Source organism: Rhinolophus ferrumequinum, chromosome 14 (assembly GCF_004115265.2).
Source record: "Rhinolophus ferrumequinum isolate MPI-CBG mRhiFer1 chromosome 14, mRhiFer1_v1.p, whole genome shotgun sequence".
NCBI lineage: Eukaryota > Metazoa > Chordata > Mammalia > Chiroptera > Rhinolophidae > Rhinolophus > Rhinolophus ferrumequinum.
In genome coordinates this window covers 20,094,131-20,121,234 of record NC_046297.1, presented here as the reverse complement: position 1 = coordinate 20,121,234, position 27,104 = coordinate 20,094,131, and the positions used below count along the sequence as shown (strand labels likewise).

The following is a 27,104-nucleotide window of genomic DNA, read 5'->3' as shown; positions in this document are numbered from 1 at the left end:
CATGTATCTGCACTTCTGTCCAACTGAACTACAAATTTATTCATTCCCACAGATTTTTTTCTCTGTTTTTGGTAGAAGCCCAGGTGTTCCAGCACCATTTGTTGAAAAGACTATCCTTTGTCCATCTTTGCTCCTTTGATCCAAAGATCCATTGGGTGAGTATTTGTGTGAACCTATTTCTGGCCTCTGTATTCTATTTCTTGTCTCTGCATTCTGTTTCATTCATCTGTTTGTCTAGTCTTTTGCTAATAACACATTGTCTTGATTACATAGCTTAATGATGTAGGGCACTATTAGGCCTGTGACTTGGTTCTCTTCTTCGATATTATGTTGGCTCTTCTGGGATTTTTGTTGATATAAAAAAAATAACTAGGATTTTGATTGAGTCTGTGTCAAATCTATCAAGTTGAGAAGAACTGACATCTTGACAACACTGAATCTTACTATCTATGAACATGGAATATACTTCCATTTACTTGGATCTTTTATTTCATCAGGATTTTATAGTTTTACTCATATAGATCTTGTATATATTTTGTTAGATTTATACCAAAGTATTTCACTTTTTTGCATTAATATAAATGATAGTTTCTTTAATTTCAAATTCTAATCATTCACTGCTAGTATACAAAAAGCAATAATAGTTTTATGTATATTAAACTTGTACCATGCAAACTTGCTGTACTTGTGTATTAATTTTAGGTTTTTTTGGGGAGAGGGCCCAATTCTTTGGGATTGTGTACATAATCATGCCACCTGCGAACAAAAATGGTTTTATTTCTTTTTTCCCAATCTAGCGTGTAATTATTTTTAAATGTCTATTTTATCAACTAGACCATAAATTCTCTGAGGGCAGTGTTCATCTTATTTACTTGTCATCTCTTTTCTGCTCAGATTTTTATTAGAATTACCAGTTTATTGTGGCACTAAATAACAGCTAGACAAAAAATGCTTCTACGTTAATGCTATTTCGTATTCTATGTTACTCCATGGTAACTATGGTAAACTTAGGTAACTTAGGAAAGGTGTGCCTCAGTTTCTTTGTATGCTAATGCAGATGTTAGCTATTTTATAGATTGATGTGAGGACCAAATAAGACTATATACATCAAGTTCTTAGGGCAGTGCCTGGAACATAGTTAGCCCTGAAGAAATACAGTTTTCAGTTTTTATATTAGGATACAGAAATTTTGTGCAGGACTACACAACCTTCAACAGCCAATGAACTTTAGTTCAGATAGACAAAGAGTAATAAAAGTCAAAGAAATAAGTTGTAACACAAAGAGGGCAGGAGCTGAAAAAGGTTGGTGGGAGGAATGTTTCTGAGCCTGTGGGTGAAGAGGTTAGTGACCACAGTGGTGAAGTCCAAAGCTGGGGTAGGAATCTCCAAAAGATAGGTTCTTCGGAGTTTCTTTGTGTCGGAAGGGATGGGTACCACGTGACCAAGCGCCACGAACACAGCAGTGAGCAGGTGGCACCGGGCCCTTGGGCAGGAACTACTGAGAGGGTGGAGAAGGTGGTGAGCATAACCGGTGTCAGCGTGGGCGGCTCCACATTCTTCAATCCCGCACCCGGCCCGGTCACCGTTACCACACCGCTGCCCTGTTACCATGGGGACGGGTCACCTGACTGGGCATCGCGCGCCTGCGCGGGTGGACGGCGGGGGTGGTTCCGTGACGCGACTCGAGGGCGGTCTTCGGGCGCCCGCCGCTTTCCTCCCTTCGGGTCTCGGAAGTCCGTGCCAGTGACCGGAGGCGGCGGTGGCAGGAGCTGGTTTCCGCGGCCTAGGTAAGCATCGCTGAGGAGGAAGAGGGACGCTCAGGCTGCGTCCGGGGCGCGGGGACAAGGAGCGGAGGCGTGGGGACCCTGGATCACTAAGCGGAGAACGTCTACGGGTTTCGGGAGGTGCCGGCGGCGACGTCCTCTCCTCGGTGGGTTCCGCACCCCCCCGTGCGCCCTCCCGGGCCCGGGGTGAAAGTTTGCCTGAGCGGCGCGCTGTGCCTGCCTGCGACCCTGCGGGTGTCGTGGTCCCTCCCGGGCCGGGGCTGGGGACAGAGCCCTGAGGCCGGGCCCGGGGCGCCGCCGTCAGCCCCCGCCTCAGCTCTGGGACTCTTTCTCATTCCGGTCCTTGTCAACCCTTTTTGTTCTTCTTGGGTGAGATCCTCAGAGACCCGTGAAGAACGAGCCCGCTGGCTATGCTTCATCGACCCTCGCATTCCATGGGGTTGTACTTAATCACCTTCCTTGGTGGCACAATCGGAACGTCCGGGATTTGGTAGGAGGAGGAGGTTGTTTGTTGAGTGGGCGAAGCCTTGACTTTCTGGAAGGGGGCGTGGGGGGGAGGGGATTGTTCTCCGGGCCTGTTTCTGGAGAAATTGAAGGAGAGGGAAAAACGTTTCCAGTAGGGTGTGTTCAGAAGGAAGTATCCCTTGAGATCTCGTGACTCAGAGCTTTCATTTCAGGATTTCCTGGTAATAATGGGAAAAGTGAAGGCATATGGACGTAAAGTTTTCCTTTTCACTAAAGTGGAATTACTTAATCATGGAGTTTTCTAATGTGCCATTTTTTGAAAGGAATTTCTAGATTCCTCTTTTCTGTATATGTTGTCTGCATGCACATTTACTGTTATGTTTTCCATTAGTAAGTCCATTACTCAGAGAGTACACTTGGTTTACTAAATTCTTAACATGAACTTGCTTCAAAGAAGAAAACAATCGATTAAAAAGGAAAATTACACTGCATGCTCTTAGCTTTATATCAAATATATATTAAGTGATTTAACTCAAATTCCTCCAGTCTTTAGTTTTTCTATTTGCAGTTGAGGGCAAACGGTAAAAAAATAAATAAATAAAAGAGTTTATTTTCTGTTACCAACTTACCAAAAAAGTCTGTTCTACAAACTTTTATGTTTTAAATGGTACATTGATACAAATGATAGATCCAATGGTTTGTGCCACAGAATAAAAATAAAGAAGTGAAATGTCTTCTAAAAGGTTCAGGAAGTAGTTACTATAATACTTTAATCTAAATATAACTTTGACAACATTAATTTTGAGTTATGTTTGTGCGTTATAAGAAAGGATATAAAAATCATGACCCAAAGAGGAAGAATTTACTAATAGTGGCATTCGAATGAAGTAGTCAATAAACACTTCCTTAAATTGAGCATGACTCAACTATTTTTTTCCTGTTTTGTGGGATCTTTCGAAAAAGAAAGATCCCTCAAAATACTTTTAAAAATAATTCCTACATCTAGTAATAGTTATATTAGCACTTACTAATTTCTTTCTAACTCCTGCAAACATTTTTTTGGTATATTTATATAGATTTTGAGGAAGTAACCAGTAACATGGTTCAAAATTTAAGCAGTAAAAAAGGTATATGGTATAGTCTTCCTTCCTTCTAGGTTCTCCAGCCAACTATATTCCCTTGTAATAGGAGCCAGCTGTTTTACATTTCTTAGGTATCCATCTTGGGGTATTTTATACCTATACAGACAAACATACGTATAAATATATTTCCATCCTTTTCTTTTTTCCACTCTTTTTGTTGAGGTAAAATACACATAGTGTAAAGTTTCCCATTTTAACCATTTTAACTGTACAGTTCAGTGGTATTAAGTACATAGACGTTGTGCAACCATCACCACTACCATCCATCCCCAGAACTCTCTTCATCTTTAAAATTGGAACTATACCCATTAAACAGTAACTCCCCATTCTTTCCTCCCCCTGGCTCCTGGCAATCACCATTCTACTTTGTGTCTTTATGATGTTGACTAAGTACCTCATATAAGTGGAATCATACATTATTTGTCTTTCTGTGATTGGCTTCTTTCACTGACTGTGATGTCCTCAAGGTTCATCCATGTTGTAGTATATTGCAGAATTTTCTTCCATTTTAAGGCTGAATAATATTCCATTGTATATACAAAGGGTGCCAAAAAATGTATACACATTTTAAGAAAGGAAAACTATTAAAATTGTAACACTCAATATATACCGGTAACAAAAGATGAATACAAGTCACGTTTGACTTCTGCAATTACAAGAAGTGCTCAAAGTGGTTACTGTCAGCGTCCAGACACTTCTGATTACGGCGGACTGCTGCTTGAGCAACATTTACCAAAGTGTCCACTTGTATACATTTTTTTGTCATCCCTGGTATATACCGCATTTTGCTTATCCATTCATCTGTCCATGGACACTTGAGTTGCTTCCACGTTTGAGCAATCATGAATAATGCTGCTATGAACGTAGGTGTACAAATAATATCTTCAGACCCAGTTTTCAATTGTTTTAGGTATATGCCCAGAAGTGGAATTGCTAGATCATATGGTAATTCTATTTTTAATTTTTTGAGGAACTGCCATACTGTTTTCTGTGGTGGCTATAGCCTTTTACATTCCCACCTAGAGTGCACAAGGGTTCTAGTTTCTCACCAGTACCTATTTTCTTTCTTTCTTTCTTTTTTTTTTTTTAACAGTAACTGTGGATATAAGGTGGTATCTCTTAGTTTTGATGTGCATTTCCATAATGATTGGCAATGTTGAGCATCTTTTTATGTGCTTATTATTATTGGCCATTCGTGTATTTTTGGAGGAATGTTTATTCATGTTTGACAATTTTGTTTTTGTTGTTGTTGCTGAATTTTGGGAGTTCTCTAAATATTCTGGATATTAATCCCTTATCAGATGTATGATTTGCAAATATTTTTTCTCATTCTGTGGTTTGCCTTTTTACTCTGTTGATAGTATCTTTTGTATCTTTGTTAGGAGATTGAAACTGATTCATTCTTTTTACAAGGTATAGGTCTATTCAGATTTTCTATTTTTTTGTGATTTAGTTTTGGTAGATTTTGTGTTTGTAGGTATTTGTCCATTTCATCTAGGTTACTTTTTGGTAATACAGTTCCTAGTACTCTCATAATTCTTTTTATTTCTGTAGAATCTGTGGTAAATTTTCCACTTTCATTTCTGGTTTTACTATTTCTAGTTTTCTCTTTTTATTTCTTAGTTCATGTAGCTAAAATAAATGTTTGCCATTTTGTTGATCTTTAAAAAAATTAACTTTAGTTTCATTGATTTTCTCTATTTTTTCTATTCTCTAGTTTATTTATCTTTGTTCTAATCTTTGATATTTCCTTCTGCTACCTTAGGGTTTTTTTTTGTTTTGTTTTTTTTTTGCACTTCCTTTTCTATTTCCTTAAGTTCCCCTCCTTTTAACACAAATGTTAGCATACTTGTACTGTTCTAAATCATGCTTTGTTTTTACAGTTAATGATAATATTTTGAACCTCTTTCAATATTATTGTATATAGAATTTTCTTCTTTGTTTTAGGTGTTTTGCTGTTACAGTTGATGCTTCAGTGAATGAACTTTTACATATATCACTTTTTATGTACAAATATATTTGTAGACTAAAGATCTGAAGTGGTGTTGCTGGGTTGGAGGGTATCGGCATGTAATCACTTTATTTACAATTTATAGAAATTGTACTAGTTTAATACTTCAGTAGTAATGTATGAGTGTTTCTCAAAGCCTTACTCTGAGGGTGTTGGTTGGGTTTTTGCCAGTCGAGTAGATATGAAGTGGAATCTTTTAGCTAAGAAGAAATTATTCTACTTAGAATAGACTTCATATGACCATATTTCTTAGAGGCTATCATCAGAATCTCCCTGGATATTTGTTAAAAAGAAGAGTCTCTAAGTTCTTCTATGAAATGCGTGTCAGACTGGGAACTATTTTTAACCAGTGCCCAGGTAATTCTGATCTGATCATTAGCCAAGTTTGAGAAACATCGCTCTGAAAGACTATTTAGGAGTTTATCAAAGTGTACACGTTCCTTGACCCTATGTATGAACCATCTGGAATGCTTATTAATCCTCAGTACACTATAAAAAACATGATCATCACTATTTACCATTGGAATCCAATGGATTTTTTTTATTTTTATATTTTAGGCCACTTTATGAATAATTTGCATGAGTGGAAGTAAAGGGATAATGAAAACATTTGATAATCACTTGACCATAAGAAACCCAGATTTTTGTTCTAAATTTTCCTGGTTTTGAAGTATATATAGCTGAAATGGGCAACATCTTTGAGTTAACTAATTGCTCAGCTGTCGTGCATTAATTTGGAACATATTTATCTTATAAATATTGTTCCAGATTTCAAATACATCTCTAATATATTGTAGCTTTTATTACTTTTGATTCTTTATGCACTTGGTTGTCAAAATAAGTTCTGAGTCTAAATTCAAATAAATTGCTAATAGTAGAACCGATAGCAATTTTTGTACTTGCATTGTCAAAATGCAGTGCTTTTGAAAACTTGAATGGCTCATTACATTATTCGGAGGATGACCATCTTCTACATTATATATTTGCAAGTAATTTTTATTCATACTCTTATAAACATCAAATACAATAATCAGTGCAATGAGTTTTTAAAAGTACCTCTACTGTTTCCTGCTAATCATCTTGTTTAAACACCTGCTTCATTTGGCCATGTACCACGCCAAGTAAATTTTGGTGTACAAATATAAAAGATCAAAGAAGATGGTGCTATCCTTTAAATAAAATAGCATCCAGGAACTTGTTTCAAAATATTGCATGATAAAGTCCTTCTGAATGACTGAGTGAAAAATCATATTTCTTTTATTACTGCTGTATTATTTAGCAATTGATTCTTTTAGTTTGAGGAACTTCAATTAAGATATTATTATGTGAAAACTCAAGGGTTTTTTTGCTTATATGATCAATTTTTTTTTTATTGTCGTAAGACTCTAGAATGTAGCTACTTGTCATCTTCTAATTTGTCTAATACATGTCTTCCTTTTTCAGTTTTCTTCTCTCTGCCATCATGGGTGAAAGATTTTAAAACTCCAAATTTTCTACCATGGTCAATGATTACTTTTTAGAAAAAAGGCTACAAAGATGGTGTCTCCAGACTTTATACATTCTTGAAAGAGGATGTAATACTTTGGACACTACAAACTGAAGGATGACATAATGCCATGATTTATTTCACTATTGCACCATTATTCTAGGTGATCCTACTTTTTGTTCCTCTTGTCATTTTAGTCTTTTTAGCCTAGGTGGGAACAACTGATGACTAATGATGAAATAATTCCTAGATTGATAAAATAGCAAAATGTTTCAAGATATGGGAAAAGTAAGTCCACTAAGATCCCATATGGATCTTAGATTTATAAAAAGGTCCAGTTGAACCTTTGTGATATTTGTAAGATAGAATGACTTGACTTTATTTAAAGATTTTTCGTTCTCTTTTTTTCTTTGTAAGATCTCTAAGAATAAAAGTCATGAAATAAAACTGCTGATAAAAGAAACTAAAACATTAAAATTGGGTCCATTGGACACTGATGATACTGTTTTTTGGACCCTACTCCAGACTTACTGTTTTGGTTTCTGGTGATAAGACTCAGGAATCTGTGTTGTTAACAAGGTTTCCAGATTATCATTATGGACTTTAAAGTTGAAGAAACTCTGTTTTAGGGTCTTAAGGTGGTTTTTACTTTGCTACTATATGGTAGAACTTTAGGTTATTGCCCCTGTGTGCATTTCAGTTATTTTTCTGTGTAAATTAAAAAGGTTTTGTACCATTTTTCTTTCACACTAATTGAAGCTAATTAGGTTATTCCTATATTTAAACAGTAGTTTGATATACTGGATTCCTGTGAAAATGATTTATGGAGCTAGAATGTTCAAGCCCTTTTCTGTTGAAGAGTTAGAGGAATATAGCTTATAGTAGCAGACATTTAAAGAACAAACGTGTCCTTAGTCTTTTTTGCTTTGCAGAAAAGATTTGTTGATTTACTGTATCATATGTTAAGTTGAGACCCTGGAAAGTTGGTGGCAAGTTTGGTGCTAGGACTTGGGGTTTTTAAAATTTTTACACTATATTTTTTCTTTATTTTTAAAATTCAGGTATAATTGACATACAACAAATTAGTTTTAGGTGTACAACATGATTCAGTATTTTCATGTAATGAGAAATGATTACAACAGTAAGTCTTGTTAACATCCATCAGCTTTATTGAATTCATTTATTCTAACAGTTTTTTGGTGGAGTCTCTAGGGTTTTCTATAGATGACATCATGTCACCTGCAAATGGAGATAGTTTTACTTTCTGATTTGGATGCCTTTGGTTTCCTTTTCTTGCCTAATTGCCCTGGCTATAACGTCTAATTCTATGTTGAATGAAAGTGCCAGAGTGAGCATCCTTGTCTCTACATTTTAATACCGCCCCACACGTTTTGTCTTTGATGTCACAATTTACATTTTTTTTGGTCTTGTGTACTCCTTAACAAATTGTAGTTACAGTTGTTTTTACTTTTGTCTTTTATCATCCATGCTATCTTTATAAATGATTAATCTACCTCCTTTACATTAGATTATTATGAATTTTACTATACACTTTCTTTTACCAGTGATATTTATACTTATGTTTTCCTGTTACTAATCAGTGCCCTTTTGTTTTAGCTTAAACAAGTCCCTTTAACATTTCTTGTATAGCTCATCTAGTGGTGATGAAGTCCATTAACTGTTGCTGGTCAGAAAAACTCTTTTTTAGTTCTGGACAGCTTTGCTGTCAAGCTGTAAAGTATTTTTGGTGGCAGTTTTTAACCTTTGGCATTTTAATTATAATATTTCTTTGTGTGGTTCTCTTTGAGTTCATCATTTTTGGAACTCCCTGGGTTTCCTGGATCTGGATGTCTGTTTCCTTCTCCAGGTTAGGGAAGTTTTCAGCCATTATTTTTTGAAATAAGTTTTCTGTCCCTTCTTCTGGGACCCTTACAATGCGAATGTTGGTCTGCTTGATGTTGGCTCATGAGCCCATTAAACTATCTTCATTCTTTTTTATTATTATGTTTTTGCTGTTCTGACTGGATGAATTCCACTGCCCTGTCTTTGAGTTAACTGATCCTTTCTTCTGCTTTATCTAGTCTGCTGTGGAACCCCTCTATTATATTTTTCTGTTAAGTTATGGTATTCTTCGGCTCTGTGACTTCTATTTGGTACTTTTTAGTATTTTCTGCATCTTTTGAAATTCTCACTTTGTTCATCCATCGTTCTACTGAGCTTGGTGAGAATCTTCATGACAGTTATTTTGAACTCTTTATCAAGTAAATCACTTACCTTGGTTTCATTAAGACCTTTTACTGAGGTTTTATGTTGGAACATATTCCTGTATTTTCTAATTTTCCGTTGACTCTGTGTTGATTTCAATGATTAGATAAATAGTCACCTCTCCTAGTCTTGAATGACTGGCTTCATGTAGGAGATAAATCTTACCTTTCAACCCTGCCCTCCCTCATAATTGTCTCATACCTTTTTAATTGTCCCAGCAGACTGTTTTATTCGTAGTGGCTCCCAGTAGTTGATCCGTCAGTGTCCCAAAGGAGATAATCTTAGTCAGCACCTACGCTCAATTTGAATGTAAGCCAGATGCTCCGGCTGCAGCTTTTAAAGTATGCAAATATACCTTTTTAGAGGAAGACCGTAGATGATGTGTTTTTCTGTTTGCTCTCTTTGTACTGAGCCCTGGGATGATACCCAGTTAATTGTTTCTTTATTTGGTACTGTCATGCGGGGCGTCCGGCGGGGTCTCTGCTCCCGCTCCCCACATAAGAACGCAGGACATGGCTAGGCCAAAAAGGAACACCCACGGAGCCATAGGTAGGGGAGTCACACCACCATACTCTCATTGGCGGCTGGGTTGGAGACACAGAAACCAGGAGCCACACAATTCTCAACCCTCACTGCGCCGCTTGCAGGCTCAGCCACCATCTTCTTGCTAGCCCCCATTTGCTGCTAGCATAGCCACGGCAGTTATATTAGTGGCCAATGGCTCACTGGTTACAGCTGACGGCCAGTTAGCCACAGCTGATGGCCATTTGATCACAGTCGATGGCCATTTACTACCTGAGCCAGCACCTTTCTATGTGAGGCCGAGAGCCTGGAAACTGCTTTTTGGGGCTCTGTCCCCACAGGTACTGTCCTGTTGCACCTGTGAATACAAGCCCTACTGGCCACCAGGGATGTGCCCTATGGGTGGCAGCCACAAAGGCCAGTGTTCCAGACATGTACACTAGATCCTTTCTAGGAATCACTGGCAACCTGTGATAGGGCAGAGGGAGAGCGCAAAGATGGCGCCCACTGGCCTCCCTGTCTCTGGAGAGAATTGTAGTCCGCCCATAAATGTGTGTTTAATTAGGAAACGGTCCCTCAGGCCACAGCTGTTAGGATAAGCTAATAGATCTCTTTCACAGACAGGTACGTTTCAGTCCTATGGGACCCTTGAATGTAAGCCCTGCTGGCCACTTGGAACCAGGCAGTCAAGAGGTATCCATCCCATGGGTGGCAGCTACAAAAACTGGAACAATACTAAGTTTTCATCATTCCAGGATTTCTTTTTAACAGTTCAGATCAAGCAAACACACATTATTTTACTTAAACAATCACACATCATTTTTAAAAAGGGAGGCCAGTTGTAGTGGGTCCTTTGAGAAAAGCAGTGAGGTCAGCAACTCAGAAAATGACTATTGCTGTTCCAGGTGATGTTATCTGGACAACTTTACTAGTATGTTTGCTACTTCATTAATCAGAGTGTTGCATCCAGAAAGCAAATTAAATGTTCCAAAATGTCGCATACATATTTGCGATATGGAGGCCTTTGCGCATATTCAAAGACTCCAAGGAAGTTTCCCGGACATTGTCCCGAGGGGGTGAAGGGTCAAATGGGAAACTTGATAGTGAGGCAGAATAGTCAGGTATTTTTTATCTTCAGATGTTCTAAAGAAACTCTGAAACTACTACACTGAGAAACTTCTTAGTAGAAACTAATTCCAGGGTTATTTTCTAAAGCCTAAGGACGCATTAGGTGTCGAGGCCTTTCATGAGGTATGAGAAGAGTCAAGGAGGTGGCAGGGAGCTTAGAGGGGCCAAACCTGGTTTAGCGGTAGTTGTAGAACACTAGTTTTTTCCCAGGAATTAGACCAATGAAACAAAGCTGTTACAGTCAGGAATGTTGCACTCCAACTGTGGTAGATGGCAAGGTGTTTTGCCTACTGATCTCAGGAGCAGTGGGAACTGTATCTTATTATTGATTACTCAGTCAGCTGAAGGGAGGGCCTAGAAACCAAATTCTATAGTGTAGTTTGTACAGCAATAGTGTTTGATAGGAGTTTTAAGTGAGGGTAAAATGAGAATTCTCACACTGACTTAATAGAATTATTTTCAGGATCCCCGTAAATCTCATTATGGGTCATTCTGAAATTCCAACCGTATTTGAAAGGATTTTTCAAGAGGAACTTTGTGGTTCTTCAAAAGGGCTAAGTATTTTTGACACTTAGCATTAGGTCAAAGATTTAAATATAATATACAAATGAGTTAATGGAACTCTTCAGAAAAATAGTATAAAAATGTATTATTTTCCTGGAATGGTTTTAACAGTGTTCAGAATTGTAGACCTGCAAGATAATATGAATTTTTCAATGTTTTAAAAATATCTTGTTTGCTATTATTTTGATAATGTTGGTCAAAATATTTAATAAACATTCGATTCCTTTCAGGATAAGGCATCAGGGAATATAAATAAGAAATTAAATGTGGACCTCAGGTAACAGAGATAAGCATAAATTGGCTAATGTAAGGCAGAGTGAAACTGCTAAACTGAGAAAAACAAATAACATCAGACTGAGGTCATCAAAGAGAAGTGGCTCTTGACTAGGATTTTGATAGAGAAGTCCTGAAAGAAAGAGGAAGCAGTTTTTCTAAAGATATGGAGGCACAGAAGCCCTTGACCTGGGTGGGAAAGAACAAGTAGTTTGTGGCTAGAACACTGTAATCCTTGGAAAGAACTTGGATGAAATGAGGCTAAGAAAATGATTTGAGGTAAAATCATTGAGGAATTCTTTACATTTTAGAAGAATGGTGAAAGTTAATTAAGGTCAAGATACTTAGAGCAAACCTGAAACTAAATTTTTAAGAAAGTGGTAGTTGGGGTGATACTTGTTATTAAAAAATCTGAAAAGCCCATTTGTCTTCCTGGCCTGAGTCTGTGGACATATAAGTGACCTCAGAGTTGTTCAGACAACTTCAGTTAATATTTGTTTGAAGAAAAGCTTCTGTGGGGGAAAAAATTAGGTAACTATTCATTGAGTTTTGAAATGAACCACTCATCCAGTTCATTTTTCATGAGGAAAGTGGGATCTTGTAGGTAGCTAGTGGCAGAACTAAAAATAGAAATAGTGCTAGATTGCCAGTCAACATTTGTTCCAGTGAATTTAAAATGATTTTGTCTATGATATTGATAAAACGGTTGAACATTTAAATAAAATGTATTTAAAGGAAAAGGTGCTAGGGAACCAATCCATTAAGAAACAGAAATGAACACCATTTTGTTTTCCTGGATTAATAGAATTGAGCCATATTTGATTGTGCTTTCTCAAGAATTTGCATTTCATTCACTAAATGGGGAAAACCGTTTCCCATTTTCCCTTTAAAAACTGTGTCAGTCCACTTCTGTTCAACATTTTATTGGAGGTTCTAGCCCAGGGCAATTAGGCAAGAAAAATAAATAAAATGGGCAAAGGATTTGAATGGACATTTCTCCAAAGAAGATATACAAATGGCCAATAAACACTGAAAGATGTTCAGTATCATTAGTCATTAGGAAAATAAATCAGAACTATGCTGAGATGCCAGTTTACATCTACTAGGATGGCTGTAATAAAAAAAGACATAATATTAGGTTGGTGCAAAAGTAATTGCGGTTTTTGCAATTATGTTTAAGTTTTAAACTGAAATTACTTCTGTAATTCCATCACTTCTGGAGTGAGGATATGGAGAAATTGGAACCCTCCCTTGTATGTTGCTGGTGGGAATGTAAAATGTAAACATGTAAAGAACTTTGGAAACCAGTTTGGTAGTTCCTTAAAAAGTTAAACATAGAGTCACTATATGGCCCAAGAGATATACTATTAGCTGAATACCAAGTGAATTAAACGTATATGTTTACACAAAACTTGGATGTAAATGTTTATTTCTATTATTAGCAGCATTATTCATAATAATCAAAAAGTGAAACCAACTCAGAGTGTCATTGATTCGTGATGAATGGATACCCAAAATGAGACACATCCGTACAATGGAATGTTGTTACTCAGCCGCAAAAGAGAATGGAGCACTAGTACATGCTGCAGCATGGATGAGCCTGAAAGCATTAGAGTAAGTGAAAGGAACCAGACACAAAAAGCTACAATATGAGGTGTGATCAAATAATAAGGTGACTATTTAAGTTAAAAAAAAAATACAGTAAAAGACACATTGCCATTAATCCCTCTCAAAATACTCCCTCTCGCTTTGAACATACTTATCCCATCATTCTTGCCACTTTCTGAAGAAGTTCTGGAAGTCCTTTTTCGTGAGTATCATTAGTTGCGCTGTCATGGCTGCCTTGATGTCCTGAATCGATTCAAAACGTTTACCTCTTATGGTCATTTTGACTTTGGGAAGAGCCAGAAGTCGCACGGTGCCAGATCCGGTGAATAAGGTGGATGAGGATACACCGTAATGTTTTTATTTGACAGAAATTGCCACTCCAGAAGCGATATGTGACACACACCTTTTCCATTGTGATCCCCAAATACAGTGAATACGGCTGCCGAGTGCCATCCAATGGAAAGGCAGGGATCTTCAATACGGGTAGCGGTGCGTTGAACCTTAGTAACAGTATGTGACAAGTTTCAGCTTGTTGGGTGCAGTCGGGTGTGAGCTACGGTTAAGATAAGGTGTGTTTTAAAGTGTGCTGAAAATCATACTCCATCATGACAATGCTCTGTGTCACACATTGCGTCTGGAGTGGCAATTTCTGTCAAATAAAGACATTACGGTGTGTCCTCATCCACCTTATTCACCGGATCTGGCACCTTGCAACTTCTGGCTCTTCCCCAAGTCAAAATGATTCAGGACATGGAGGCAGCCACAACAGCACAACTAAAGACACTCATGAAAGAGGACTTCCAGAACTGCTTTAGAAAGTGACAAGAATGATGGGATAAGTGTGTTCAAAATGAGGAGGAGTATTTTGAGGGGGGTTAATGGCAATGTGTCTTTTACTATAATAATTTTTTTTATTTAAACATTCACCGTATTTTTTATCACACCTCGTACTGTGTGATTCTAAATTAAATGTCCAAAATAGACAAATCAAGAAGCAGAAAGTAGATTCGTACCTGCCTGGAGCTGGAGGAAGGGGAGAATGGGTAAGCATGGGGGTCTCTTTTGGGGTTGATGAAATGTTCTAATATTAGATGGTAGGGATGGTTGCACAACTCTGAATATACGAAGAACTATTTAATTGTATACTTTAAAATAGTGGATTTTATGATGTATGAAGTGTATCAATTAAAAAAAAAACTTATTGTTCAGCATTCAACCAACATTCAACCAAGAGACAGAAGCCATATGGTAGATTGAACAGTGAAAGTTTAATGTACAGAATTACAAACTATACCATGATTGAAGAAACGGATTGGCTAGTAAAAAGTAAAGAGGACTTCTTAATTTAATTTAATTTATTTTTTTATTAGTTTCCGGTGCACAAAACAATGTAATACTTAGACATTTATCATTTCTATCCCTCACACAGTGACAACCCCACTCCCCCCATCCACTACCCCTCTGCCATCGCACACAGCCATTATGTTTCATTATGTTTCTACTGTCTCTGTTCCTAATGCTGTACTCCGCTTCTTGTAACTATAGATATATATAAAATTGCAGTTGACATTCATTACCGTTCAGCTTCAGCTTCAGATGTACAGTGCAGTGATCCTAATGAATACAGGAAGAGCAGGTTTAACAAGCATCTGCTAACCGTAGGGCTTGAGATAGAGTACCACAGGAAGACCCAGGCCTTGTTGGAAAGCGTGCAGCCATCATTCAGTGGATGGTAAAGTTGCTGAGATACCAGACTCACTGGAAATCCTCCCTTTGGGGTGTTGGGGGAGGCCATTCACAGGGAGGTGCTGCACTTTGGAACTGGCTGCAAGCCCTTTGAGGGTGGCCCGAGAGAGCTACTCGGGGGTAGATGCCTTGCTGGTGGCAGCGTGCTGGGAAGCTGCTCGGCTGAGTGTGGGTGGAGGGGAGTGAGCTGTGCACTGCAGGGGGCTGGTCCTTAAGCTGGACCCTCCTGGAGCCAGGTGCTAATGCTAGAGAGAGCAGGTACTGCAGGAGCCTGGCTGGAGCAAAACCTCCTCCAGGGTACCTCTAGCTCCGTTTATTGACAGAGCTTAACATCATGCCCTTTGGCAAAAGAGCAACATTTAAAAGGCCTTTCATTTTTACAGAGAAGTCAATAATGGTGGATTTGGAGATGGGAGGTAATAAATTGATAACCGGCTCAAGAATCTATGTCAATCCCTCTACCAATTTAGGATATATTCTTTTATGCTGGGTGTAAAGAAAGTACCAAGTATTCATCTCAATATAGCTAGACAAAATTTCAAAATACGTAGCATTGGAATACTTTTAGAAATTTTTGTTTTAAATCACTACAAAAAGTTATCATGGTCACTAAACAGCATTGAATAATATTGACATGTTTAAAATGTGAAAATTTCCCTCTTATGCCTCATTCCCTTACTATGTATTTTGTTCATGTCTCCTGAAGATAAAACTAACAGTTGGTATACAGTATATTGTTTTTTCTATATACAGTTGACCTTGAATAATGAGGGGTTTAGAGGACCAGACCACCCTCAAAGTCGAAAATCCGAGTGTAACTCACGTCAGCCGTCTGTGTACGTGTATTCCCAACTGCAGGTGGAAATATAAGTGACAAGGGTCAACTGTACATATATATGTATATATGTGTGTACGTGGATATTTTTCCTAGTGATAGAGGTTTTATAGATAGATATCGCATATGAGCTGTTTTTAGTTTTTTGACAGAAGGATGTAATCCTCAGTTGCCAAGCACTTGTGTACATGAGGTAGATCATAAAACAGTTCTCTGCTTTTCTAAACTTTGAAATGAAGGGAATTGTACTTGAAGGGAAGTTTAAAATCTGTAATGGATATATTTTGATAGTGGTAAGGGTGGGTGAGGTCGTTTGGTAACCATTAATCAGTTAACAATTTTTAGTACAACCTAAATGTTCATTTTTTCCATGTGTTTTGCAATTAAATGTTTCTTATTGTGTTAAACATTTACACGTTTATGTCTATGTTGCTGGTTATCATACTATTTAAATTTCAATGAAATTTGAATCCGAAATTTTTTTGTTTTTTCTTTAGAAAAATCTTGCAAAAATGTCTCTGTACCCATCTCTTGAAGACCTGAAGGTAGACAAAGTAATTCAGGTATGTTTTGTTTAAGTGCTTCCCCCCCCACCCCGTACTAGGGCATACGTTTTAGTGTCAGTTAAAGTGAAGCATGAAGCTTAAATAGATGTATTTGTTCACTTTTACACTTCATTCACTTTTATTTCTCAATTAATTGCAGACTAAAAAGTTACAGAAAAGCTAGCAATTCTTTTTCGTTTCGCTGTGAATGAATAGATATAGGATATTATTTCTTTAAAACTGGACTTAAACTATTCAAAGATAACTTGATTTTATGACTAAAATTTAAATTCAATACAACATACGAATTGGTGAAATACACTCCAACTTTTTACATGTTCTAGTTTTGTTTAAAATCAGTACGTTGTTCTTTTGGATCTTCAGATATGACCAATCTTTAAAATAATTCTTTGCCTTGCCTTTGAAGTTAAAAATTATAGAAACAGTGAAGGTACATGTTGCTTATAGAGAGTAGTAGTGGGAAAGCACACTGAAAGCATAGTGATTTATTTCCTTTTAGATATAAGCAGCACACATTTCACGGGTCCATGCTTTACATAACTATGTTAGAGATTACAGTACTTCTAATTGCATAAAAGCAAAGCTTTTTGTAGTGCTTTCATGTGTTAGCTTTGGAGATGTGCTTCTGTTTAAGAAGGTTTGAGACTGGGGTCAATTCTTGCTATTTTGTACATTTTTATTCTTTTTAACCGGAGATCATTTGTAGTATTTAATGAACCCATCTGGTTTCCAGTTTACTTTCACCTTGATCTCTTATAAACTCAGAGTTTTTTCAGCAGTTATTTATTCTTTTAATTTGACAAGATAAATGTCTTGTACCTTTTTATTCCTAAAATCTTTTTAATATAAGTGTGATGAAATTTTTTTTGAGTTGTTTTTACTTCAAAGTTTCTTACCTTAAAGATCATTTTACTTGAGACCTTGACCTCAGTTTACTCTTAAGTGAGATTTACTTCCGAATAATTATTAAATGAGCATAAAGTGTTTATTTCAAACTTGTGAGAAGTCTTAAGCAATCTCAAGAATGTAAGTGTTTTTAAAGCAACCTGTTGACCTATTCAGGGTGAAAAAAATTCTAGCAGTAATAACAAATATGTAGCTGGAATGATTAACTTTGTAGTAATGATTGGGTGAATAGGGGGGTAGACCAGTAAACACATATTTTCCATCATAAATCCACTGTGGATATTAAAATGTGGTTTGTAAAATCTCTGAAATCTGCTGTTCAGCTGCCTAGGCTTTGATGCCTCACAATTTTAAGTGGCCTGTTCAGTCATCTTAAATGCTCTATCACTTCCTTCTTCAGTATTTTGTCAGTACTTTTCTCATGTGGTTTTTATTTCCACAAAGTTCATCTAAACAAACACATTTTCTTTTTAAAAAGCCTTTATCTGAAATATTTAGACTTCAAGAATAACAATGAATGGGGCGTCCGGGCGGCTCAGATGGTTGACGCTCTGCGGTCATAACACCGCGGTAGCTTGTTTGATTCCCACATGGGCCGGTGAGCTGCGTCCCCTACAACTAGACAGAACAACGGCTTGACTCGAAGTTGGAGGGAAAGGGGGAAGGGAAAAAAGAGGGGAAAAAAAAAAGAAGAATGACAACCATTAATGTAGCCAGTAATATGACATCAGAGCATGAACTGATAAGGATTTGCAGATGGATGGAACGAATGAATCACTAATCTTTTCTTCTTTTATGTTCATTTTTATGGAATCGAACTCTCTAAATTAACCACAGATCACTTCAAGCAGAGGTTTTTGATTTTTAAAACAGCAGAAAAAGAAGAAAAGAGTTGATATTGACAAATAGTGGATTGGGAAATAAAAGAGGGCTGCAGCCTACATCAGGCTGACCTCTTTAAGGAGAAGCAAATTATATGGATATTTCCAGTGGAAGACCTTTTATGTTTTGAGCAGAAGTTTAGTGGCTTGGAGATATAACAATGAGTAAAGAGGGGGAAACATTTTGTTTTCTGTTTTGTTTGTTTGTATTCTCACTGGATTAAAAATATTCCTAACCTAGTTACCAAAGTCTTGAACTGTTTTCTTTCTCTGTTCATTTTTCATGGTAGTTGATACTTAGGTTTATTTTTGTTCTTGAGATGCCCCTGCAGAGGTGGTATTCATTTTCTCATCCTCTGGCCTTTTATATCGTAGCAAAGCTAAATTGCTGCCAGTGAACTGGCAGTTCATATTTTGTAAACTATTTTACAATACCCATTAGGCTGTGGCTTTCAGCATCACATGATGGTGCACCTCTCTATTACGAATCCTTAACAGGAGCCTGTGATTTCTATACCTATATAAAAAACGCTTTTAAGAAACAATGATAAAGAGATCCAGTACTCATCAGTTTCCTAACCCAGTGAGCAGAGGTTGGCAATGGTGACTCCATGAGTGTGGTCCCTCCACATACTTTCAGTAATGGCAGAGACAGCATGCCCTGGCAGTAACTGTGCTCCTTGGGGGAGCACACAGTTACTTTTTAAATAGTTTGAAAATTCAAGTAAGTGTGCAACAATTTGCTGCATTTAATGACTCATAGTCCTTAAGCCTTTGTTGTACCATCTATTATTCCTCCAGATTACATAATAATTAAATATATAACTTTGCAAAGAGCTTTTTATATATATATTCTTCAGTATTCCTTGGATAAGAGTAATAACAATGAATGAAAGAATAGAAAATGATAACCAATCTAAAAAGGACAAATTTTTTTTTAATTAATAAATTCTAACTTTTAGAGCAGTTTCAGGTTCACAGCAAAATAGACCGGAAGGTACAAAAGAGTTTCCATTTTACTTCCCCTCCATATACAAAGCACATCCTCCCCACTGTGGGCATCCTCACCAGTGTGGTGCATTTGTCACAATCGCTTACTGACACTGACACATTGTTACCACCCAGAGTGCCTCATTTACATCAGGGTTCACTTGATGTTGTACACTCTTGGTTTTGACAAATGTATAATGACATGTAGCCATCAATTGTTGTATATCAGATACTTCCACTGTCCTAAAAAATCCTCTGCTGTCTTTTCCTCTCGCTCCCCTCACTAATCCCTGACAAGTGCTGATCTTTTTACTGTCTCCATAGTTTTACCTTTTCCAGAATGTCATTTAGTTGGACTTCTACAGTAGTCAGCCTTTTTAGACTGGTTTCTTTCACTTAGTAACATGAATTTAAGTTTCCTCCATGTGTTTTGTGTTTTCATAACTTGATAGCTCATTTTTAGTTTAGAACAGTATTTTTTTTTTCTTAGCTATTATCCAAGAAGTAATCTGGGGCGCTAGTTTTCTTTCAGCTGATACCTGGTCAAAGAACTTTAAAAATTCAACACATTTTAAGTTTGTGAATTGTTACTTAACATTATAAAGATTTCCATGCTGCTTTTTATTTCAACTTAGAATGTGACAAGTTATAAAAAATAAAAATGACTCAACACGCATATCAGAACATTTACAACACGCATATGAACACTTCCGTATGAGTGAAGTACCATTCAATGCTTTTATAGGCTGTACTTACTTAAATTAAGCTTTGATCTCTCCAAGGATCTTTTTTTTTTTTAAAGTGAAGTGATCTAATGGCTTTTTTTTCCTTAAATTTTTTATTGGAGAATATTGGGGAACAGTGTATTTTTCCAGGATCCATCTGCTCCAAGTCAAGTCGTTGTCCTTCAGTCTAGTTGTGGAGGGCGCAGCTCAGCTCTAAGTCCAGTCGTTATTTTCAGTCTTTAGTTGCAGGGGGCGCAGCCCACCGTCCCATGCGGGAATTGAACCAGCAACCTTGTTGTTAAGAGCTTGTGCTCTGCTGAGCCATCCGGTTGCCCCCGCTCCAAGGATCTTTGGGACTACTCTTGGTGTTAATTTTAGGGCTAGGTTAGGATAAAAGTATAACATTACTTAATCGACATATTTCTGCTTTTATAAAACGTGATATTAGAGATGAGCATACAACTTATTACCAACCTTATCTCTAACTGACATATGGCTAGTTCAGAAACTCAGATCTGTCTGTAACGGAGAAAGGATTTCTGTCAGTGGAATACTTAATATGACATGGGCTGTACAGGCAGCCCAGAGAGGAGTTCCTGGCATACTTGCTCATGTATATACATTGTTAAAGTGATTTTGGCAAGTTTGCTTAACAGTTATAAATTATATTCTTTTATCATCATTCTTTTATTCAGTGATAAAGTATGTGTTTTTCATACATTGTAATGTTTTTTAATTTAGTATAGTGTAACACCTTCTTATACTTGCTAAAGTGAAGATCGCTTATTTCAATAGGATATGCTAAAGTATCAAAATATATATTAGCAACTTAATAGGTATTTAAATGTATAGGCGTTTTCTAACATATGACTTTTTATGTGATTACAGTTGAGCTCTTTTTCTTATGAAAATAAAATGTTTTTACTTAGACTAATAAAAGATAATGGAAAATGGGTAGCTATGCATTTTGTTATACATTTTGAAAATATTAATTTATTAATCTGCAGCACCCCTATGAAATATTGGTTATAAGATATGTAGAATGGTGCTTAGTCAAGTTTTTTGTGCATGGTGTTAAAATATTTAGAATATGAAATATATTTTTGATTTGCAGATTTTCTTTGAAAAATACAGAGGGTGCCAAAAAATGTATACACATTGTAAGAAAGAAAAAAACTATTAAATTTATGCTGATGGTAACCACTTTGAGCACCTCTTGTAATTGCAGAAGTCAAATGTGACTTGTATTCATCTTTTGTTATTGGTATATATTGAGTATTGCAATTTTAGTACAGTTTTTTTCTCTCTTAAACTGTGTATACATTTATTTTGGCACCCTCTGTATATTGCTGAAGCATTTGAAATTGAACTTTCTTGAATACAACTTCAGTGTTTTTCTTTTTGGAAGCACTGAATTTAACTTATAAATGATACAAGAATTTTAAATATGTATATATAATATTGTTGTTAGAATTTTCTTCTTTTCTTTTTCAGGCTCAAAGTGCCTTTTCTGCAAACCCTGCCAACGCAGCAATTTTGTCTGAAGCTTCTGCTCCCATCTTTCAAGATGGAAGTAGGTTTATACTTTGGGTTCATTTTCCTTGAATAGAAATGTCTTTCTTTTGCTGAAATAGGGAATCCGAGATTTTTTAAAAAAATCATGCAGCATAAAATAGGTGGTTAGAGCTCTAGTAGTAAGAAGAAAAAAATGTTTATTTAAAAAAATAAACCTTTAATCAGAAAGTGAGCTATGAAGATGTGTTTTATGGCTTAATGAAAATTACGTTAATTAAATGAAATTTTAGTCTTCATAAGATCCTAACTTATGACTGATTCATTTATGTGAACTGTGCCCATACGACTGCTCTTCAACTTCCTGAACTGTCTTCTATTTTGGAGTGGGAGAATTTCCAACCACCTTCTTTTGGGGTAACCTTCCCAAATCCTGGAATCTCTCCATGTCTTTCTCTTCAGTCTCTTTTCCTTTTGAGTTCATAGGAATTCAGGAGAGAGACCATAAATAATAGGACTTAAGATACAAAAAGAGTGTTAAGTAGGTTTTTGTGGCCTCTCGTCTTATAACTATAACATTGTTTGTTTCAGAAAATCCATTTTAAGTCTTTTTTTTTTAAAAAATTCATGTGAAAAAGAGCTTTTGGAAATAGTACTTGACTCTACCACTAAGTTAAATACTGTTAATATTTAAATATTAACAGTATTTAAGATTTCTTTGGAATGTGGTTAACATTCTTAAAATAACATGACACTAAATAAATTTACAAGCTTTGATTTTTAAAAAAATTGTACTTAATGCAGAAGAATCGTTTCATAGCCATTTTTACTGAATGGATTATAAAATAGCTGCCTTGACATTTTTGTCAGTTGTTCTATATTGGAGAATCAGTGGTATGTTTACAAAATTGCTAACCAAATTGGTTTATTTTAAGAAAAAGGAAAGATGGCCGCTCACAGTAGCTCTTACCAGCTGCTAGCCGGCCACCGGCCACTCATGGCACCACATGGTAGCCCACGGCAGCACACAGCAGCCAACGGCAGCTCACAATGGTTGCCGGCCACTCGGTGGCCACTCATGGCACCACATGGTAGCCCACAGCAGCACACAGCAGCCAACGGCAGCTCACAATGGTTGCCGGCCACTCATACTGACTGCCCGGGCAGCACACAGTAGCCCACGGTCGCTCACGCCAACCTGTGGCTGCTCACGGCAGCCCAGCTCCAGGGAGAGCCGTTGTTCACAATCTTAGCTGTAGAGGGCGCAGTCACTGGCCCATGTGGGAATTGAACCGGTGACCTTGGCGTCAGGAACACGGTGCTCCAACCGTCTGAGCCACCGGGCCGGCCCCACATTAAACTGTTTCTATATTTTCCATTTCTGATTGTCATTACAGAGACAGGGAAGTGCTTTTCCAATTTGCTAATTCAAATTCATCCTAGAATTATAAATTAATGTAACTTTTTAAACATAAGTAGAAGTCCATTATAAAAGAGTTTTTATTTTTAATATTCTTTTCAAAAATATTTCATTTGAATTTTTTTCTTTATTCATTGATTTATTTATATCAGATCTCTATCCTAAATTGTATCCGGAGCTCTCTCAGTACATGGGCTTGAGTTTAAATGAAGAGGAGATACATGCAAATATGGCCATGGTCCCTGGAGCACCAACTCAGGGGGTATGTATTGTGTAATTAATTTTGAATTACATAAAATCGTGCTTTATACATAGGTATAAGTTCTTTTTGTGGCTAATTTACAGATGCATAACTTTACCGTTGATTTCTTTTGTCAGAAATTTTAGACAGCCTTCTGAATATTACTTCTAAGTAGTCTACTTTCTTTTGTGCTGTTACCACTTTTCTAATTTCTTAGGAGTTAAAAATTCTTATTACGCCTTGACTAGTCCATTCTCCTTTGTCTTCTGCATGTAGTCCGTTACTAAGACCTAGTGATGCTGTCTCCACCACATTTCCTGTATTCATTTTATCCATCCCAGTCCTACTGTAACCCTCCTCAGGGTTTCTATACTTCTAACCTAGGTCATTACAGTAGTCTCTCATACCTCCTCTTTTAACTTCTTACAACAAACAGTGCTTACTAGCTGCTACTAGAGTAATCATCCTGAAGTACAGGGTCTATCATGTCCTTATTTTGCTCATAATCTTTTAACATTTCAAGGTCTAAAGTTCCTTATAATTAAACCCCAAGTTCTAGACTTAAATATGCTGTATCTTGCCTTTTATTAAGGTCATTGCTATAAGGCCGTAGTACTTAGTAGCACTTAACAATTACAGTTAAACACTTCATGAAAACAGGGTGCATGTCTGTCTTGTTGCCGTAACCCCAGTGTTTAATACAGTAGCTGGTGTTTGTTTATTTGCCAAATATTTTTGAAAACTTGCATCAGTTAGAGGTCAGTTGGGAAAACAGAAATCACAGTAGGTATTTCAACAGAGGTAATTTAAGAAATTAGACAAAGAGGATTAAGAATTGAAAAAAGCAATAATGGAATACATCCGTAATTGCAGAAAGTAGCTGTTCCTCTTAGGATTGGAGTACCACAGGGCAGAGATCGGAGTTATCAGAACCTAGAAGTGTGGGGGACCTGCTCCATGGAGCTGGGCCTCAGACCTTGGCAGAGAGCACACCGTTGACAGTGCTGGTACCTCAGAGGGGTTGCACTGAGGCCGGTTTTGGGAATGTCATAAGAGCTGGAGAATGGAGTTAACTGCTGCCACCAGGCAGTGGTGACAGGAAGAGGAAGGAACAAGACACTTATCCCTCTTCCAGCTTTCCGGTCTCCCTCTAGTGCCTCATGTGGTGGATGCTAACCAGAAACCCGCTGACAAAGGAAAATGTAATTTGCACATTTTAACCCCCAGCGTTACTAGCTAGCATCTAGAAGGGTGGGTTTGCAGCTGACGGACAGTAGCTTTTTACTTAGCACTGCCTGCATCTTTGACTACTCAGTATGTCCACACACTTCTACAAATACTCTGAGTTCACAAGACAGCAATAACAACTTTATACTTTCCACTTAAAAGATGCAATTCTTTATAAAATTGAGGTTGAGCAAACATTTTCTATTAAGGGACCCATAGTATTTTAGGTTTTGCTGGCCACACATGGTCTCTGTCGCATATTCTTGTTTTCTGTATTACTTTACAAATTTGTAGAAATATAGAAGTCATTCTTTAGTCAGGGTGCATAAAATCAAGCCAGTTACCTCTGATATCTCGAAGTTCCTCTTCCCCTTTCCCCCACATGGGACAGTACCAGTTATTGTGGCCATTTCTGGGCGGTGGTCCATGGGATTGATTACTGTGCAATATTTATTATCCCCTAAGTATTCACACTCCCAGATAAGTATTTTTTTAACCAAAGATAAAAATATAAAGTTAAACACTATTTCTTGTATTAATGTAAAAGGAAGTAGGGAAAAACAAAACAGTTAATTGCTCTGTGTACAGAAAATGTATAGATACAGCAGAGAAGGGGATCACAGCTGCTGTGATTCTTATTGTGGTAACTGGTCAGGAGGCCCGAGTCAGTATGGAGACTCCCTGTGTCTACTTCACATTCTTCTGGTCCTTTCTTTTTTAATACCTAGTGGGTTAACCTGAACCTTCATCTCTGAAGTGTCTGAATCACCAGGGCTCTGTAGTGCCCTACCTTTTTTTTTCTTTTTTCTTTTAATTTCTTGCTGGAGATTTCTATTAACTCTTTCCATCTAGTGAATTTTTCATTTCACATGTTGTGTTTTTCTTCTCTAGATGTTCCATCTGGTTTTTATGTCTTCTATTTCTCTCCTCATTCATTGTTTCCTTTAAATCCTTTAGCATATTGAGCATATTTTTATAGTAGCTGTTTTAAAAATTTGCATGCTAATTTCATGAGCTGTAATTTCCAGATCCTTCTATTGACGTTTCTTCTGATTATGGGTTACATTTTCTTGCTTGTTCGCACACCACCTATTTTTTTAATTGAATTTGGACATTGTGAATTTTTTGTTGTTAGGTGCTGGATTATGTTGTATTTCTTTCAAGAGTGTCGGCCACTTTGTCAGCGGGTTTCTGGCAGGCAATTAAGTTACTTGTGCATCAGCTTGATCCTTCTAGGGCTTGTTTATACACTTTCCTGGGGTAGGTCTGAAGTATCCTCTACTGTAGGGCTAGTGGAGCCCCCCTACTAAAGAAGTGTGTCCCCTCTAGGTTCTCCACTGAATGCCCTGAGGAGTCTGCTCTGGCTGGTGGGAGCATGAATGTCTCCCAACCTGTGTGAGCTTCAGGAAATGTTCAGCTGCAGCTTCCTGCCTGGCTTGTGGAGCTTCACCTCACATGTACTCGGACTAGTATTCAGCAGCAGACTCGGGCTGTCTGGAGCTCAGCCCTGAAAATTCTAGCTGCTTTACAAGCTGCTTCAGCCTCCTGACCTCTGGTCTTGGTCTCCTCAGCTCATCAAGAGCATGGTGTGCTGCATGGGGTTCGGACCTCCGTGCTCGGGGCAGAAAGCCGGTGATGCTAGGGCTCCCCTCGTGTGCTTCCCCTCTCGGGGATCACTGTCCTACGCTGCCTGTTGTCCACTGTCCAAAAATGCTTGCCTCTTATGTTTCCAGTTTTCTAGTTTATGGCAGGAGGTCAGTCTGGCTCCATCATGACTGCAAGCAGAAGTCTGCTTTTCTATTAATTTTACTGTTGGACATGGAAGACCTAAAAGGCATCTTCTGGGTTCCAAATATAGTCTGGAACTCATTACCTGGCAGCAACCCAGTTTCCTCTCGGTAACCAGAATTAACCACCCTAGCCTGGTCAGTAACTTCTTCTTGCCTTTGTTTCAGTGGCATGTGAGTCAAAAGCAATTAGGTGGCAGTCTTCTTATACAAGGGAAAGACTGTTGGGTCCCCTGCTGGAGGCATTTCTCCCTTGTAAGTAAGACCTCCAAACTGCAAAGCTCAAAGATGGGGGATGGGATGCAAGGGTTTTATGCATGGGTGTATAGAGGGAACATTCCCGTGGCCACGCCTTGGTGTCTAGACCTTATATTTGGACCTTGTAAGAAAGTACATTATGTGTTTGGTTGCTCATTCAAAGCTTATATTGTATCCTGCAAGGTCGAAGCCCAGCTGCTCAACCTCTTCCCCAGGCACCTTAACTGAGTGGAGATGAGAGCCAATAGCTTAAGAAGTCGCCCACACCAGGCACTGTGCTGCGTGTGGTAGAACAGTTAGGAGAGCGAACCAGTGCCCTGCCCCTCCCCACGCGAGTGAAACTCAGAATTCTAAACAAATAAACCAATACTTACGACATGTGGAAGAAGAGTCAGTGAATAGTCTGCCAGGGCTATATTTCACTGTGGCAAGGATGTACGTTCTCTCTGAACGGCTGACATTTGAGCAGAGAGCTGAATGAAATGAGGGAGTGAGGCGTGAATATCTGGGGGGAGAACATTCCGTACAGTATAGCCAGAACTCAAAGGACTTCAGGCAGAAATGAACTTTGTACACCTGAGAGACAGGGCCTCTCAGTGATGGGCAGAGGAAACAAGGCAGAACGTGAGCAGATGGCATGGGAGGCAGGTGGTCAGTGCCAGGCGTCTGTGGCCTTGGAGACCCCTGTAGGGTTGGGAGCTGAGTTGTGGGAGTGGCATAATCTGATTTTTTTTAAAAAAGATTTCTGTGCTTGCTCTGTGG

At 37.8% G+C, this 27,104-nt stretch overlaps 1 protein-coding gene across 4 annotated transcripts in view; it reads left to right on the top strand.

Moving 5' to 3' along the window:
• The first annotated feature begins 1,647 nt into the window (after window positions 1-1,647).
• SDCBP (syndecan binding protein) overlaps window positions 1,648-27,104 on the top strand; it is a 33,662-nt gene continuing 8,205 nt past the window's right edge. For 2 of the 4 annotated variants that reach the window (XM_033125833.1, XM_033125830.1), the window contains exons 1-4: window positions 1,648-1,787; window positions 16,327-16,392; window positions 21,392-21,470; window positions 22,982-23,091. In XM_033125833.1, coding sequence (XP_032981724.1) covers window positions 16,342-16,392; window positions 21,392-21,470; window positions 22,982-23,091 — 240 coding nt within the window. In that variant the 5' untranslated portion in view covers window positions 1,648-1,787; window positions 16,327-16,341. Of the gene's footprint in view, window positions 1,788-1,910; window positions 1,931-16,326; window positions 16,393-21,391; window positions 21,471-22,981; window positions 23,092-27,104 lie in introns of those variants that run through there. The other 2 variants (XM_033125834.1, XM_033125831.1) reach the window with 1 other exon arrangement.